At 43.3% G+C, this 17035-nt stretch overlaps 1 protein-coding gene across 4 annotated transcripts in view; it reads right to left on the bottom strand.

The window, feature by feature from the left end:
* Window positions 1-17035, bottom strand: part of CCDC187 (coiled-coil domain containing 187) — a 289883-nt gene that overhangs the window by 115500 nt on the left and 157348 nt on the right. For all 4 annotated transcript variants that reach the window (XM_069241620.1, XM_069241621.1, XM_069241622.1 and 1 more), the window contains 2 exons: window positions 3450-3547; window positions 2305-2415 (listed from right to left, as the gene is read on the bottom strand). In XM_069241620.1, coding sequence (XP_069097721.1) covers window positions 2305-2415; window positions 3450-3547 — 209 coding nt within the window. The remainder of the gene's footprint in view (window positions 1-2304; window positions 2416-3449; window positions 3548-17035) is intronic.

The following is a 17035-nucleotide window of genomic DNA, read 5'->3' as shown; positions in this document are numbered from 1 at the left end:
GGTGTTATCTGCCGCCAAGAGGTCGGTCATCTTCATGTTCATGACCTCCAGCCTGTGTACCACTGCAGTGATTTCTTTGAGGATCAGGTCCATTGTGGCCTCCAAGTTGTCCAGTGGAGGGGGCGTCAATTTGGTCTGAGAGACAACCTCTGTGAAAATATGTCTTGTCGACTTCCCAGATGCCATGGTGGTCAGTGCAAAGTGTCCGATGAGGGAAAGATGTGTGTGTCGACAGCAGGCGACCAGTCAAAGAGAGACCCCCCAGCAGGAAAGCAAAGATGAGCCAAATGGAAGGGCTGGAATTGAGGTGGTTGGACAGCCCCTCAAATGCCTTTGTTCAGCCCTCACATGCTTCAGAGAGAAGATGAAGAGGGAAGGGGGAGACGAATGGCTCCTCTGAAGGTACTCGCTCATCCTTAGCTTGCTGCAATCACAAAGGTGGAAAAAGGAGTGGGAGGCCCAACACACACGTGGCAGCGGAGAAGGTGCAAAAGCCAGAGGGTAGAAGTTGAGAGTTGAGTAGCTGCCAGAGTCCAGACCGCCTCTAAACCTCCCCCAGACCACCTTCGCCACCCTCAGGATACTCCGAGGTGGTCTTTGGTGAGCGACACCAGCAGGAACCTCAGGAAGTTGCTGGCTGGTGTCCAGGTGAATGGGCCAACTCTGGCCTGGAGCTCCTGCCATATCTGGTGCTGCCACTGTATCAGGACCATGCCAGTGGGCTCCACCAGCCCCATGGTCCTGCCCAACTGTTTCACCAGTGCCCTGAGCTCATGGGGCCAATCAGGGTCCTCCAGCTTGATGAAAGATGGCTGGCGGGGGGTAGGGGGCAATGAGCCCTATGGCCAGCAGTGCCTCCAGGGTGAGGAAATTGATAGGTCTCCCCTCTACTCACCCTTCACCCCACCTCACTGCTGTCCTGCATTGGTTCCTCAGAGGCCATCTGCGTCTGTATGGCTAGGGGGCCTCTGGAATGGGGGTGGGGGGACTAGGTGTAGAGGGTGCGTTCCCCATTCCCTGCTGATGTGCAGGGCCCTGCAGGTCTGGAAGCCAGGCCAGGGGCAATGGGCAGGATGCGGTGCACCCAGCGGCCTAGCAATGTCTAATGTGCTGAGCGCACCAGTTGCTTCTCTTGGTGCAGCCAGCAATGTGTCTTGTGGGTTGGAGCAGGCCACACACTCAACCGGGAAGCAGGAACACTGCTATATTAGTTGTGTGGGGAGGGACGGGGTACGTTATTTCTCAGGCACCCCTCGCCCTGTGATTTTGCCAGCTAGCAGGCGAGCAGGAAAGTATGCTGCGCCTAGGCCCTTCCTGCAGGCCAGCGTGACTTCTCAGCCAACTGGGGCCGCCATGATGCTCAGAGTCTCTGAAGCCGGAGCTGTCCTGCTGCTATCTGCCCAGTGCCACAAGACCTCTGGAGCAGAGCTTCAACTGCACACGCTTGTCACCACAGCCCCACGGGCCCCCTCCATTGTCAGGGCAGCTGGATGTCGCCTGGTGCTGATGCGACATCCCCCGAGGTCTCCCTGCTCAGCAGAGCTCAAGGTTCAAGCAGCCATCACTGTCAGTGGCCAGGCTCTGTACCCCAGGCATTTCTGGTACTTGTAGTCTTGTTTATTCCATTATAAAAATGGACTACAAGTCACAGGATTTAAAGGAAAAAACCTGGACTGAGGCAGCACATCACACATGGATGTAGGAAACTTTCCAGCTATGCTTTGCAGGGTTTTTTGCCACATCAATGCATCCTGGGAATTGTATACTTAGTTTTTTAAGAGAAACCCCTGAACTATCACACCTAAAAAAAATGATTTAAAAAAAGGAAAGTTTAGGCTATTTGATAGCCTCATCCACCTCGTCCTAACAATACTCAAATTCTGCACAACTGCATACACCGGTTCCTCTCCACGAGTAAAATTAATCAATGTTGGTATTGTATTGGATAATTTATATTGTGCTTTAGGGCCATGACGAGGACTCGAACAGCTGTAATTCACTTTCTTGAGAGCATGCTTGAGGGGTGCTAATTTAGTCAGGCCTTTGTTGGAGGTGTTTAGTAAAACGTGTGAGGTCAGAGATGTGCTCTGTTCGTGGCATGGCCAACAGGTAACTGATCATAGGCAGGAGGTGTCGCAGAAACGTGAGAGGAAAGTCACAGTTATGCATGTGAACACCTACTACATCATTTATTTTTCAATGGATGTTGCTGGGGAAAAAGGCAGCCACCACACCCAATACCCACAAATTCATTGCAGTGTGTGAGGGAGCATGCAGAGCGATGACATAAATAATAAATATTACCTTCATCCTGCTCCTGCGCAGTACATCCAGAGACCTCTGTGTCTCCTGGGTCTCCAGCTCCACTTTCTGTCTTATGAGTGCAATCTCTCGCTCTTGTTGGAGTTCACGGGCCTAAACATGACAGAAAATACTGTGAGATGTAAATCTACTTCATATGAGCATCGTGGACCATCATAAATGATGTCATTTGAGATGTCATAAATGATGTTACAGAACATGTCATGACTGATGTAATACGTGAGGTCGTAAGCATTGCATACCCGGAGCACAAGTTATAGTTAGCTTTCCTGACTATAGCTTGTGAAATTCTGTATATTTTTAGCTCCAAACGTTAATGTTGTCACTGACATATTCACCGAACTACATTACTTTAACCTTTGTTTTTTCAGTGAATATATATAGGAGTCCAGGAGACACCTTAACAAGTGAACAGTTGTGGGGATATGTGTTCCAAAAGTGTTTTATCCAATATTATGCTTTTATCTACTATTTATAAAATTAAAGTTTTTCTTATTAGGATGATTGATATATTTTTGACTAACTATCCATAAATTTGATTATGTCACTTATGGGCTGCACTTCTGGATGTATTCCTTAATATGCCTTTCTCAGCAACAAGGTACCATTTTGCTTACATCTTGAGTAGGACACTCTTGGTTTACATAGATTTGGCAAGGTTGCTTCAGGTGGTACACCTGTTTGTCCCGGTCAGAGATATATAGGGGATGTTATCATGGTGTTTATGGGGACTTGAACTTTGTTCCTGTCAGGATTTAGCAATAAAGTCAACAATGGAATCCAACGGACAGTTAAAAACTATCTCTATGTGCTGAGTTTTCAAACCATTTCTTTTCCTAAATGCTCAACTTGCTAGCAATGTTTTGAATTATAATCTTAAGGTGTTTATGCTTGGCCAAGTCCAACAAGTACACCGACTATGAATGCAACAATCATAAAACATTGCTGATGACCTTGTATAACAGCATAGCTCTGGTCAGTGGTATGTGAGTGCCCGCCACCCACCTGGCTCACTTGCTAAAAAGTTGGGGTCACAGAAGTTTAAATTGTCTTCATTAAACATCTAAAATGTACAGTTTCCAAATTCAGGCATCAGTACATGGTTTGAGTTCCAAAAGTGCACCTACCTTTAATTTCTCAACAAATTGAAGGCTTGTTTGGTTGCCACAGACAATTTGGTCATCATCGCTCTCCCTTAGATAAGCAAGGCTTGTGTCCTCCTTTTCTGCGAAGGAATTGAAGGGGCACAACAAAATAAGTCATGGTACGTCACACCATATCATAACTACAGCTACATCTTGTCATCTAATACTATTTTGGTCCTATATTACCCTCTTGGGGTTCAGGTGACGTGTGGAAAGAAGCACTTTGCTTTCGTCATATATATATATATATACACACACACACACACACACATGGGCGGCTCCTCCACTGTGTTTATTATCGTTGTTTGGTAAAAGGGCGGGCCATGGGGCTGACGAGCACTTGAGGGGACTGCACAGAGCACTCCCCTCAGAGCGCATGTGTGTCTGACTGCTGTCTCGGGACGGCCAAACACACATGCGCTGTAGTCTCTCTCCAGCACAGGCGTGCCCCAAGCCAATCCTGACGCTGCTTTGAGCAGAAACGAAGGGCCACAGGGCAGGCTGGGAGCCTGTGCCTACAGCGATGAGAAGAAGGAGCGGAGCGGCGCGCTGCAGTAAAGGTACGCTTTTTTTTGTTTTTGTTTTTAATTTTATTTCAATCCCCCCGGGGCCCTCCCCTGTGCGCCACCCTGCCCCTTCTACTTGCTGAGAGCCCCTCCTGTGTGTGTATATGTATATATAAAATCACTAGGAGTGATTCTAACATGTCACTTGAAACCGTAGATGGCAATATAGGACCATATTACACCTGTTTCTTGGTATTAGTTTTAGTACTAGAAAGAGTAGAGCATTTGATCCTCATCCTGTAGTATTCTTTGGTTGCCTGACACTGCAGATAACTGTCAGTGTTCTAAGAAATGTGTGTTTTTGTTGGGGATAATGTGTTAATATTTAAAATGTGTTTCAGGCAACAATGTCTGTTATTATAAATCACATTTTAAATGTAAAGTGCATTGGAAGGAAATTAAAACCGAGCATTCCAAAATGTGCTTTAGTGCAAATATATGTAACTCGTGCTCTAAGGTAACTATAACTTGCACCCTGCCATGCAATGCTAAATACCCACATATTATGGCACCCATGACATCTTTGATAACATGATTGATAATATCAATGTAATATTCGCAGTAAAAGTTTTGACGAAAAACTGTGCACGAGTTTTAGTTACCTTAAGGCACTAGTTATAATTAGTTGAGATACCTCTAACCATAACGGGAACATTTCTAAGGTTTTGTACGCTTAAAATGGGAGCCTAACTATAACGTCCCTGTAACCTTTGTTTTTTTACAGTGATTTTATATATAGATATATGTATATATATACATATTGGGTATAAGGTACGAATGATAAGAAAGTGCTCCTCCAATATTTGCACAGCTACTGTGCAACCATAGTAAAATGTGAAAAATTAGGTGCACAACTGCCCCAGCAGTTATGTTTAGCAATATGTGTTGTAACTGAGAAAAAAAATCATATGGGACTTTGGATGGGAAATGCACCTTTTGGGCCTTGGCCCTGAAAGCAACTAGATGTCCTTGCAGAGATTATATATAAAGGGAAGACAGCAGGAATCCCACTCTCAAGTAACTTTGTTGCAGAAACTAATTTCAATTGTAAGGCAGCAGTGTTAGTCTCAGCAGCAAGCACACTGAAAGAGGTGCTCCTGTCTGCCTAGGGCCTCTGGCTATATCCTTTGCAAACTACCCAACGGTGGCCAGAAGCCATGTCCTGTGGTCATTCAGCATAGAGTGGGGACCTTAGCCTCATCATGTGCCCAGTACCACAGCTTCCAGTACCAGCAGGGCGTGTCCTTCTTCTACAAGCAACATCGATGGGGCACAAGAGATGGCTTATGCCAACTACTCCTTACCATATCAACTGCAGACTTTTCCGCTTTACTTGAACCTCGACAAGTATCACTGATCACATAATCTCTGACGTCATAAATTAGATCATGTGCAACACATAAGGAGGCTATGGTTTTGCAGCCAAACATAACTGGCCAAAATCTGATATCTTTAGGTTTTGGCTCAGAATACTCACACACACACACCTGAGACAGCTGATAAGAAATTCATTTATCGCTGTTAGTAAAGATAACCCGATGGCATTTTTATAACCTAAGGCGTTACTAACAGTCCAAAAACTGGATCAAATCCAAAGATAAATCATGAGCTATCTGGTAATAAGCTACATTTGTACGTTAAAAAGGCACGACATCTCTTATTGCATCTCCCAAACCACCCTTTACCTGTGAAATATTTTCAGTTGCTTACCCTTCTACCTATGCCTAAACAAACTGAATCAAAAGAATTCTTTCATGTCACAAGTCTATTCTGTCTATATTTAGATCCGTGTGCTAAGGGTGGATTCCAAACTAGGCACTGCTTCTCCAAAGATGCACCTTCAAAGTGCCAATTCCACAGGAACGTGAACATGCAAAACCTGAATGACAAGGAGGGCAAACATCCACATTCAGAGAGAAAGCAAGACAAATTTTCAAACCTTGGTGGACTCCTATGTGCAGCGAACTGTAAGTGTCCATTTCTCCTTCTTCTTTATATGCGGCAGGTCTTGGGGTTTACTCATGATATAGACGGCTGTAGGGTTTAGAAATAACTTCCTATGCTGTGCCTTCTGTTTTCTTTTAACTTACTATCGCTAGGGTGCCTGACCTGCTTCCTTGTTGATGCGTCCCTCTTTTACGTTGTCGCAGGCGTAAAAGGTGATGTAATGTTTACCAGCGCACGCTGATGTTTACACGCTGCTATGATCATGCTGAGCAAACACTGAGATTCTTAACTACATGGCAAGTCACTGTCACCTGACAAAACCTTTATTTGCTTATATCCAAGGTTGACTCATGCACACAGGAACTGGTGTATGACTTGCCACTGATAGTATCAAACTAGTACTAGAAAAGATCCATGGATTGCCGTTCCAAAACAATGAATTTTAAATGTACTTTCAATGTATATGTATATGTACATATGTTCATATCTGCGATACTTAGTTTTTTAACAAAACTTACATGGTCGATCCTTTTTGTAGTTTATATTAAATGTTTGTACTAATTCTTACCTGTACATTTTTATCTTTTAAATTATAAACAAACCTACTTTATAGATGTAGCTCACTCTACACACTTAGGTTCTGGGACATTTTGAATATTCAAGCTTCAAAGCACTAGATTCAATAAACATCCGAGGGTGGAAAACCATGGATGGTGACCAGTAATTGTGTGATGTCCACTACGCTGTTCGGCTCAAATTCATACCTTTGCATGTGCAAATCTGTATGCAGACCTACCCATTAATATGCAACATATTTTCACTACTATAATGCCAAAGCCCTGAAGGATGTGCCATAGTAGTGTCCCTCCGTTGATAAGAAGTAAACAGTGAGTGAACTGAGTGTTACCAAACTGTTTAAAAAAAATCCTGTTTCAGAAATGCAAACAATAATAGGACATTACTCAAATGTTTACGCCAATAGATACCTAAAAAATACTGCAAGTCCTGGATATCGAAGATATTGTGGATATCTGTCACGCAACTGCTGGGCAAAAGAGATATAACGCTCCATAAACCATTAAGGAAGTTGATCTCAGCAATTTATTTAATTGAATTAACACTCCTACAAGTTATACGCCATTATCTTAATAGATTGGCCAGGAAATAGACATGCCTTAAGTGATACCGATAGCTTTATTGGTAAAATTATGTGGATTCACTGACTATGACTACTTGGTCATTGGATGTTAAGGGTAGGTGTAACTGCATCATCAGGAGCAGAGACAGTGGTGAGTATTCAATAGTGGCAAGGAGCCTTGGGTACCATTTTGTTGGGATGTGGTCATGTGGCAATTACTTGCAGAGCAGCAGTCTCTCTATAGGCACTTTCTGTCAGTCGTCATACTTTAAGCTCAGGAAATGCACAACTTCACACAATAATGCTTCTTTAATATGGTTAGGGTGGTATAACCTCCAAATCATTTGCCTCAAAATGACTGATTTCAGTGCACTCAAAACAACCTGCCTCAAAATGACTCTATTTTAGGAGGAAAAATTGAAAATTTGGCTTAATGGAGGCTGTGCTTGTCCTGTCCACTTGCTCTCTATGTTCCCAACCTGGGGCTTCCTGCCATCTGGTGACAGTACTGGACACTCTCAATGCTGTTTGTGCACAGATTTCAACAGCTGGTACCAAAGTTGAAGTTGAGTGTGTACTCATACATGCCCCGGAGAGCACATTCCACTTTGGGGCTCATGTTCGTTGGGGTGTTTGGATGTTGCGGTGTGCTTGGCTGTATTGTAACTTTGCTTTATGCAGCAGTGCCATAGGTTCGACCGGCGGCCATCCAAACTAAGATGTATTAAAGAGCGGGTAGCAAGTGGTGGAGCATCCGCTCAAACAGTGGTCTGATTCGCTCTTGGGCACAATTTACATCACCTTAGGGGCCGAAAGGGCGTGATGGCACCGTGTGAGTTGCACAGAGGGTGTCACTGTCATGCCGTGTGGCTAGAAAAGCCAAGAAGCAAGGGCCAGCAAGGCTACCAGATTAAGTTCTGATAAGGCAGATCCATTTTCTCTTTAATGCAACTTAATTTTGAACAGTGCCCATGGTAATACACAGGGGGGGCTGCTTCGCTATGGCGAAGGAGCGTCGCCCCCCTGGCCAAGAGCCAGGAGATTAAAAATGAAACGATTGCTTTCTATCGTTCATTTCTCATCTGCTGGCTCAGCCGGCAGTACAGGGATGGGGCGGGGCTGGGTGACGGGAGGTGGGAGGAGTGCACTAAGTGCGCACGTGTTTTTGGCCGGTCGTCTGAGGCCGATCAAACACACATGCGCACTTAGGTTTCTCCCACCCGGTTGTATACATAGCCAGATTGGAGACACTGCACAGACCCCAGGCTTGTGTCTGAGCAGCAGTGACCCGCTCAGACCAATCCTGACACTGCTTACATGCTATGTTTAGCATGTAAGCAGCACCAGGATTTCTGAGGAGCCTGTGCTGGTGTCCCAGTGAATCCTGGGACACCACATGGAAGGAAGAGGAGCTCGAGCCTGCAGGAGATGGCGACAGCGGTAAGGTACATTTTTTTTTTTAAATTTATTTTCCCCCTTCCGTCTAGGTCCCCTTCCCTCCTGTTCTCCCCCTGCCCCTCCCGTTGAGATTTGCAGCAGCGGCCGCTGTAATACATACATTACGAAGAAGACCATTTTGAATGAGAATACAAAAAGTGGATGTATCTAGGAGAGTGTTAGGGGACTGACTTCCAAAGAAAGACAGTTAAAATTAGTTGGCCCTGAGAACTTTAGAGCAGCGGTTCTTAACCTTTCGACTTCTGTAAATCCCCAGTGAATCACTATAGGAAGCCAGGGATCCCAGTGTATGTAATTTCAACTATTTAAGTGGCAAGACAATACACAAAAATACAGAAACAAAGAGGAATCAATCACATACACAAATTAAGAAATCTATTTCATCATCATCATCATTATCACTTTATTCGGTATAAAGAGACCATAAAAGACATCCAATAAATAAAACATACAGGTTTCTTAATCATAAAATTACTAAAAAACGTTATTAATACATATTTCAAATCCCATAAGCAGCATATATAAAATTTAACACAGCCTGAATTATATCAGCATTTCCCAGGTTATATAAGTATAAATAAGCAAGCTGACTAGTTCTAATACTTTTAGATAAAAATAGCGGGCGTAAAAACCTTTTTCTCGGAACAGCATAAAAAGTGCAAAAGAGCATAAAGTGCAATGTACTCTGGGGTGTCTTTCCATCACAGCAACAAGGAGGAGAAATGCTACCAAGTAATGTAATGTATTTAAATGTAGCCTTGTGAGTAGAAACCTTTGTCGCTCGTGGCTAATGGTAGTCAAATATAGCTTTGGTTGCAGTTGTTGTATCTCATTCCTCACCAGTAATCTATTTGCCCCCGAGGCTGGCTCCATGTCCTGGCTTTTCTGCCAATACATATCTTTCACCTTTTTAATGTTCCGTTTTGTTAAAATATCCGGTTAAAGAAAAAATTCTCCTAATCCTAAAGATAGTAGGGAGAGATGAACATATCTAAGCCAAGGTATATCCAGAGATCGTGATAAAAGGAGGCAATCCTGTATCACCTTTCTGCATAGGGATGCTTCTGGCTTAGTCCAAATTTTTAACCATAATAATACAGGTTGAAGCTTTATATAACTAGATATGTATCTCAAACCTACTTCTTCATGACAGAACGTTACTGATGTGGATTGGGGGACTGCTAGTAGCCTTCTTAAAAATGTATTTTCTACAATCTGGAGGCCCGAACATTCTGCATATCCCCAAATCCCGGCTCCAAATGTCGCAATAGAAAGACATTTTGAGGAAAAAACAGACATCATTTCTTTAACAGGTTTGTGTCGCAGTCTTTTCGCAAACCTGAAAACTGCTTCTATGGCTTTTTGAAATTGTATTGAGCATATATTTACTAATAATTTCCAATTGAAATCTACATCAATGGGGACCCCCAGATACGTAAAATGTGAGACCTTAAGTATCTCATGCCCATCTAGAGCGAATTTTTTTGTTTTTGCTAATTTGGGCCCGGTCTTCATCACAAATGACTTAGTTCTATTAATTTTGAGTCCAAGATTCCTCATAAAAGTGTTAAAAGCATTCAATAAAATCTGGAGGCCATTTGCTGTCCTTGAAATGAGTACAGCGTCGTCCGCATACAATAATACAAGAATTGGGGAATTATTAATGACTGGAGAATCCTTCCCCGATTCACAGAGGAATTTCTCTAACCCATTTATATATAAAAGAAAAAGAAAAGGGGCCAGGACGCAACCCTGTCTAACCCCCTTCAATGAGGGAAACTTCTCTGTCAGACCACCCTCCCGAGAATAGCGGACCCGAGCCTCTGTGCAGGCGTGGAGTTTACTGAGTAAAATGATTATGTCTTTGTCCACGCCCATATTCAACATGACCATCCACAGTTTCTCCCTGTTAACTGTGTCAAAAGCGCAGGACAGATCCATAAATGCTAGGTGTATGCACCCCCTTTTAACTTTGGTATATTTTTGTACAATAAGGGTCAAATTGAGAGTTTGTTCTACTGTGCCCACACCGGGCCGAAAGCCAAATTGAACTTCTGAAAGGGAATGAGATTCAGTCGCCCAATTTTCCAACTTGTTTAGGATCACTCGGCCTAAGATTTTAACTGAGCTATCTAATAAAGAAATTGGCCGATAGCATAAAGGATCTGCCCTGTCCCCCTTCTTAAAAATCAGGACAATGATCGCCTCTTTCCAAGTATCTACTAAAGGGCCCGTCACAGCCGACCTCAGGACATTAGTAAGCAGTGGCCCCCAGAAATCTGGAAGCGCTTTATATACATCAGCAGGAATTCTGTCTGGGCCAGGAGCTTTTTCTGAGGGGCAATCTTGAATAGCTTGTTTTACATCATCCTCGCTTATGGTATTACTGAAAGCCAGACTTGACTGATAATTTCCTCTTAACTTCAAACAATTTGTCTTTTCTAGTTGAACATTAGTCTCTATTGCAAAAGTTTTTTTTAAATAGTCCACCCAAATTTGGGCTGGAATAACAGTATCCATGGACATCTCATATTTGTCATTCAGCAATGAAGAATTAACCACACGCCAGAACGCAGTTGTATCTTTAGTTTTGCTTGCTTCCATCAATTCCTCCCAGGCAGACTCACTTAATTCGGCTTTCCTCTTGGCAAGTGCTTCCTTATAATTTTTCCTAGCAACTTTAACTGCTTGTCGATCTTGGGGAGATGCGTTGGTTATTTTCTTTAGGTTACTTAAGGATACGGTACATGTGTGGTTAAACCATCTCGGGCCATGTGCTTTGTTAGTGCCAGAGGGCTGTAATTTCTCAGCCATATACTTTGTCAGAGAGGAAAATGCACAGACAATTTCGTGGGGGGCCCTGTCTTCACCCAAGGATATCATAACATCTGATCGTTTATTCAACATTAAATCTTTAAAGAAGCTATTACTATCTATCTTTCCCCATTTGGTTGTAAGTCCTTTTTGGCCTGAAAACTTCATATCGGGTGTCACTCATCAAGTCCAAATTAATTACAATGGATAAAGGGTTGTGATCGCTAATACAGGTCGGGGTCACCCTAAACTGCCCGACAAGAGAGGATAGTTCTCTAGAGTAGATAATATAGTCAATAATAGTATGAGTATCTCCTCTTATAAACGTTGGTACCCCTCTAATAGCTAGTATGGGAAAAAGTAGAGAATTAGCTGTTATCAAAGAATTAAGAGCATTCCCATATAAAGAGTGTTTAAAATGCTGAATGGGGTTATCATTTTCGTCCAAAAGTCCGCAGCAGTCCAAATACTCTGGCTCACACAAATGAGTATTAAAGTCGCCGACCCAAATTATTCTTAAGTCTTTTCTACTAATGTTTGTTGCCTTATATATTAACATCTCCAAGCTACCAACCACACTGGTGTCTGAGTTATCAAATGTATTATTATAATAATTAATCAGTAGTATATCAAATGGCTCTGCTAATTTCAGAAATAAAGCCAAAAAGAAAGGGGATGTGCCGACAACACGTGCATCCATCCCCCCGGCCTTTACTGATAAGAAAGTAACCAGACCACCCTTAGCCCTACCTGCAGAGGCCTTAATTGCAGGGACACTATGGGGGTCATTCTGACCCTGGCGGCCGGTGGCCGCCAGGGCCACCGACTACGGGAGCACCGCCAACAGGCTGGCGGTGCTCCCACGAGCATTCTGACCGCGGCCGTTCAGCCGCGGTCAGAAGCGGAAAGTCGGCGGTCTCCCGCCGACTTTCCGCTGCTCGGGGGAATCCTCCATGGCGGCGGAGCGCGCTCCGCCGCCATGGGGATTCAGACACCCCCTACCGCCATCCTGTTCATGGCGGGAAACCCGCCATGAACAGGATGGCGGTAGGGGGTGCCGCGGGGCCCCTGGGGGCCCCTGCAGTGCCCATGCCAATGGCATGGGCACTGCAGGGGCCTCCGTAAGAGGGCCCCGCAAAGTATTTCAGTGTCTGCCTTGCAGACACTGAAATACGCGACGGGTGCAACTGCACCCGTCGCACCCCTGCAACTACGCCGGCTCAATTCTGAGCCGGCGTCCTCGTTGCAGGGGCATTTCCTCTGGGCCGGCGGGCGCTCTTTTGGAGAGCGCCCGCCGGCCCAGAGGAAATGTCTGAATGGCCGCCGCGGTCTTCTGACCGCGGTGCGGTCATTTGGCGGCTCCCTCCAGGCGGGCGGCTCCCGCCGCCCGCCGGGCTCAGAATGAGCCCCTATGTGTGGTGTAGCCATTAATATGATGGGTTCTACAAGCCAAGTCTCCTGGCAGCAGATAAAAAGATTTTCCGTCACTAATTTTAACCAGTCGGGGTTTCCAATTTTTGATTTTAAGCCTGCCACGTTCCAAGAAATGATCCCTAAGGCTGTCGTACCCTGTGTGTCATGTATGTCAAAAACTCCCTTAGACTGCGAGAGGGGCTGGTGCGGTATATTTATCTCCAAGGGGCCTTGCAAAGAGAAATCTATTTGATTTGATTTACAAACAGTAAAAATTACAGAAATCGAAATTGTAATTTTTAACGGGAAGTTTAGAGCTTTCCAAAATTTGACTTTATTTCTAAAAGACAAAGTTATATGCTAAATTATAGCACATCACCTTCTCTTCTTGTTGTTAATACTTGTTCTCTTTTTGTTAGTGCATACCAGTGCTTTTATTGAGACCCCAATCATCTATACTAGATTCTGTTTGCTGCACTTACGCAGCTACCATTAATCAAGCTAAGAATACTAGCATACTTTTTTGCCTCTAATTTCAAATCCCTTCACATATACAGAGCATTTTAAAACTTCCAATTTTACACTTTGCTTCTTTAAATAAGTATGTAAATTTATATATATATATATATATATATATATATATATATATATATATATATATATATATATATATATATATATATATATATATATCATTCCACAAAAGCTGCTAATGTTACCGAACAACTTTCAGATGGGTGCCTCCTTCGTGCAAGCAGCAAGCACGTGAAATACAAACACCAAACAGGCTCCACTTCCGAGCCTCCCGGAGCACTCTTGGAATTCACAGCCACATTAATTTCATCTCCCCAGCATGTCGCGTTTCGGCAACCTGCCTTTCTCAAATGCCAGTAGTGAAAAGGACATTTAAACACAGGTGCTTAAATACGTTTTTTTCATTGCTCTTTAATCATGGTACTTGTAAGTGAAAAAGGACTTGCGTTCCCCATTGAAAACATAGCTAAGAGCGCCGCCATCATATTGTGTCTTAAAAGTTGTTTACATAGTCCCAGTCATGATTTTACTCCAGTGGATTATAATACCAAAGTGGTTTCTGGGCACATTCCTTCAACCTTTGTATCCGGTGCACTCTCAGTTTAAACACTGTTGTTAAATATCGTATCTTTCAAAGCATGTCAATGTCCCTTCATAAATAAATATGCTGTGCCTTTTCATCAAACCGTGTTTTTGCCCATAATTTCTCTCCATGCCTGAAAGCGTTTGTTTAGTAACTTACGCTAATCCATGTAGTCATGTCCTGAATTAACAGCAAGCATTTTTAGAGTTGCCAGGGCTACGGTGGTTCTGGTAACAACAATTATTTCATTCCACAAAAGCTGCTAATGTTACCGAACAACTTTCAGATGGGTGCCTCCTTCGTGCAAGCAGCAAGCACGTGAAATACAAACACCAAACAGGCTCCACTTCCGAGCCTCCCGGAGCACTCTTGGAATTCACAGCCACATATATATATAGGTAATGTGCTAATATTGAAGTTTCTAAACAGTCACGGGCCCCCTGACTAGCTGTTGTGGAACCCCAGGAGTTTGCAGTTCGCAGGTTATGAACCATTGCTTTAGAATGTTCCGAAACAGGTAGCACTTCAGTTCACCCGCTGCGCGCACTACAGGCATATCAAACTGATCAGCTGTATCTAGTGCAGAAAGTGTAGTCACACATGCCTATTTGTCCAATTTTTAAAGTATGTTTATAGAAAAGTGCATAGTGTATAAGAAAAAAATAATTATAATATAGGAACAAATGAATTTCGCTTTTTTCCTCAATCAAAAAGGGGTCAGCTACTCACGCACTTTATGAACAGGGCCCAAAGTGTTCTGTGTGCACCTGATCTTTTGAACACTGAATACAGTAAAGGGTCCACTGTTTTCTCTATGCACCTAAGGTCCTGATTCACTGCTCCAATATAAGTAGATTCTTTCATTGTCCACGTATTTAGGATCCACAGGTACTGGATAGATCCAAGGCCAACCATCAACCATGATCAATCATCACAAATTACTGTGGCCAAGGGAGTCTCTACCTTGGTCCTTCTAGGTTTATCTGCAGAATCAATATGGTATCACCCTCCATCTTGAATGCTCGCCTTTGCAAAATCGGTATCAGTACTTAAAATGGTTTCAGTTGTTTCTTTTTGATCGCTCACGGGCTGTCTCGCTTCAATGCTTCAGGTCAAATTTCACTTCTATTAAATTACGGTGTTACTGAAGGCTTCTTACTGAATGCCACTCTCTTCAGTCTTTATGCCTTTCCTAGCACCGCTTGTTCTCGATTATGTCTGTGGCTTTGTCTCCTCCTATGATGTTCAGATGCTAATAAAATGCTAATTCTTGTCCCTACAGTTGTTTTTATTACTCAAGCGCAGCTGAAGAACTGCATGGAGGATGCTGCCAGGTGACTGAATACAAACTATCTCAAATTTAACACAGACAACACCAAGGTCTTTATATTTGATAGGGAGAAATTGATATGGCCCTTGGCCTAGTGGCCTGCTGCACTTGGACAATGCCCCACTCCCATTACAAGGGCCAAAATCCTGGGCTTTATCTTGGACAACAATTGTTCCTTTCAAAGTCAAATGAATCAATTGTCATTTCTGTCTTGTAATTTATTCAGAATGCTATAAGATCTTCTTTCCCCGTATTGCATCACGTAAAACGGTCATGAAAGCCCTTTTCTCCACCAGGTTAGATTATGGAAATGCCCTTTATTTGGAAGCCCCTCAATATATTCCATAGCGCCTTCAAATTGTTCAAAATTCGAGTGTTTGCCTTCTCTTGAATCTCCTTTCTCATGCTTCTATCACTCATCAGCTGGCAGACCTATAACAGTTGCCCAACTGCAAGGGAATATTCTTCAAACTGTATACTTTGATTTCTACGCTATCAACAATTCTGGCGCTCGCTAACTCAGGAAAAGATTCACTTACAGTCACCCTGCTCGTCTTCTTCATTCAACCTTGAGGAATAACCTACAATCCTTCAGGATGAACAGACAAAGGCAAGAAGGATGCTGCTTCTCTTGCTTGACAACACTGGAATTCTCTCCTGGATGATATTAGGAGCTTGTCATCTCTCAGTCCTTTTCACAAGAAGTCAAAAACTTAGTTATTTCAACAGCCATAAACTCTACTCCCGGCTGCCTACTAGCACCTGGAAACCATTTTAGTATCGGTACTCTCTACAAAGCATTTCATCATCATCGTCACCAAACTTGCGAATGCCCTTTCACCCTGCACCTCAGTCTTTAAACCCCATAACTTATTCAAGCGGGGTCTACAGACGTATTTTGTCTTCAAATGCTGTCTGCTAATTTAAGTGGATTAGCAGCAATAATTTCGTGGGATTGCAGCACTGCTCTCCTCTGATCACCTCACTGGCTTATTCTCACCATCAGCGTCTCCAAAAGAGTGAAATGCACTCCCTAATTTAGTGTCTCAAATAGTCTATATGTCTTGAAAAAACATGGCTTTGTTGGTTCCTTTTGCCCTTCTTTTTCTCCTAGAAATATGATGTTGGCCTTTAACTTTCTCCACCTCTGCCTCAGTCCCGGTTGGGCTACAATTGATAGTGTTCCTGATGTTGGTGTACTTACCTGTCCATAGCTCTTGCGGCTTGGGATCTGCTGGGTCACAGACCTGTGTGAGGTCATACATGATGCGGGGGAACCAGGAAGCAGCTCAAGGGAAGCAGCTGCCCTGCCTAGATCTTGGTGTAGGCCGGGTGAAATTCGCAAACCCATCTACTGGAACTTTTATAGCTGTTGCTTCATTTTTGGCAGAACACCTTGAATTTAAAAAGAGCGCTCTGGCTTAAAGTGTTCATGTGTAAGTAACTTGTTGAATTTTCTTTGCATTCTGGTACATGTAGTCCTGTTTATAAATATTATTACAGCCGATGTTTACATAAGGTGCAGGAGGGCAGAAAGATAACTTTGGCCACCAACCTGCTGTGGCGCCAAATTACTAATAATAAAAAATGAGACATGCATATGACCTTTTTCCGTAGGCAAAAAGTGCTCTATCTGAAAAATGTTATTTTGCTATAGCAGTGAAAACCCTTGCACTGTTCCTGAAAGCTGCAGAATGCTAATTAAACAAGCATTTGTAATGCAATGGGTCTCGCATTTGCTAGAGTTAGTTATTAGCGTTGTAAACTCCTAACCGGACTTTTTGT

The sequence above is a fragment of the Pleurodeles waltl genome, chromosome 6, assembly GCF_031143425.1.
Source record: "Pleurodeles waltl isolate 20211129_DDA chromosome 6, aPleWal1.hap1.20221129, whole genome shotgun sequence".
Taxonomy (NCBI): Eukaryota; Metazoa; Chordata; class Amphibia; order Caudata; family Salamandridae; genus Pleurodeles; species Pleurodeles waltl.
This window is presented reverse-complemented; position numbering and strand designations above follow the sequence as displayed.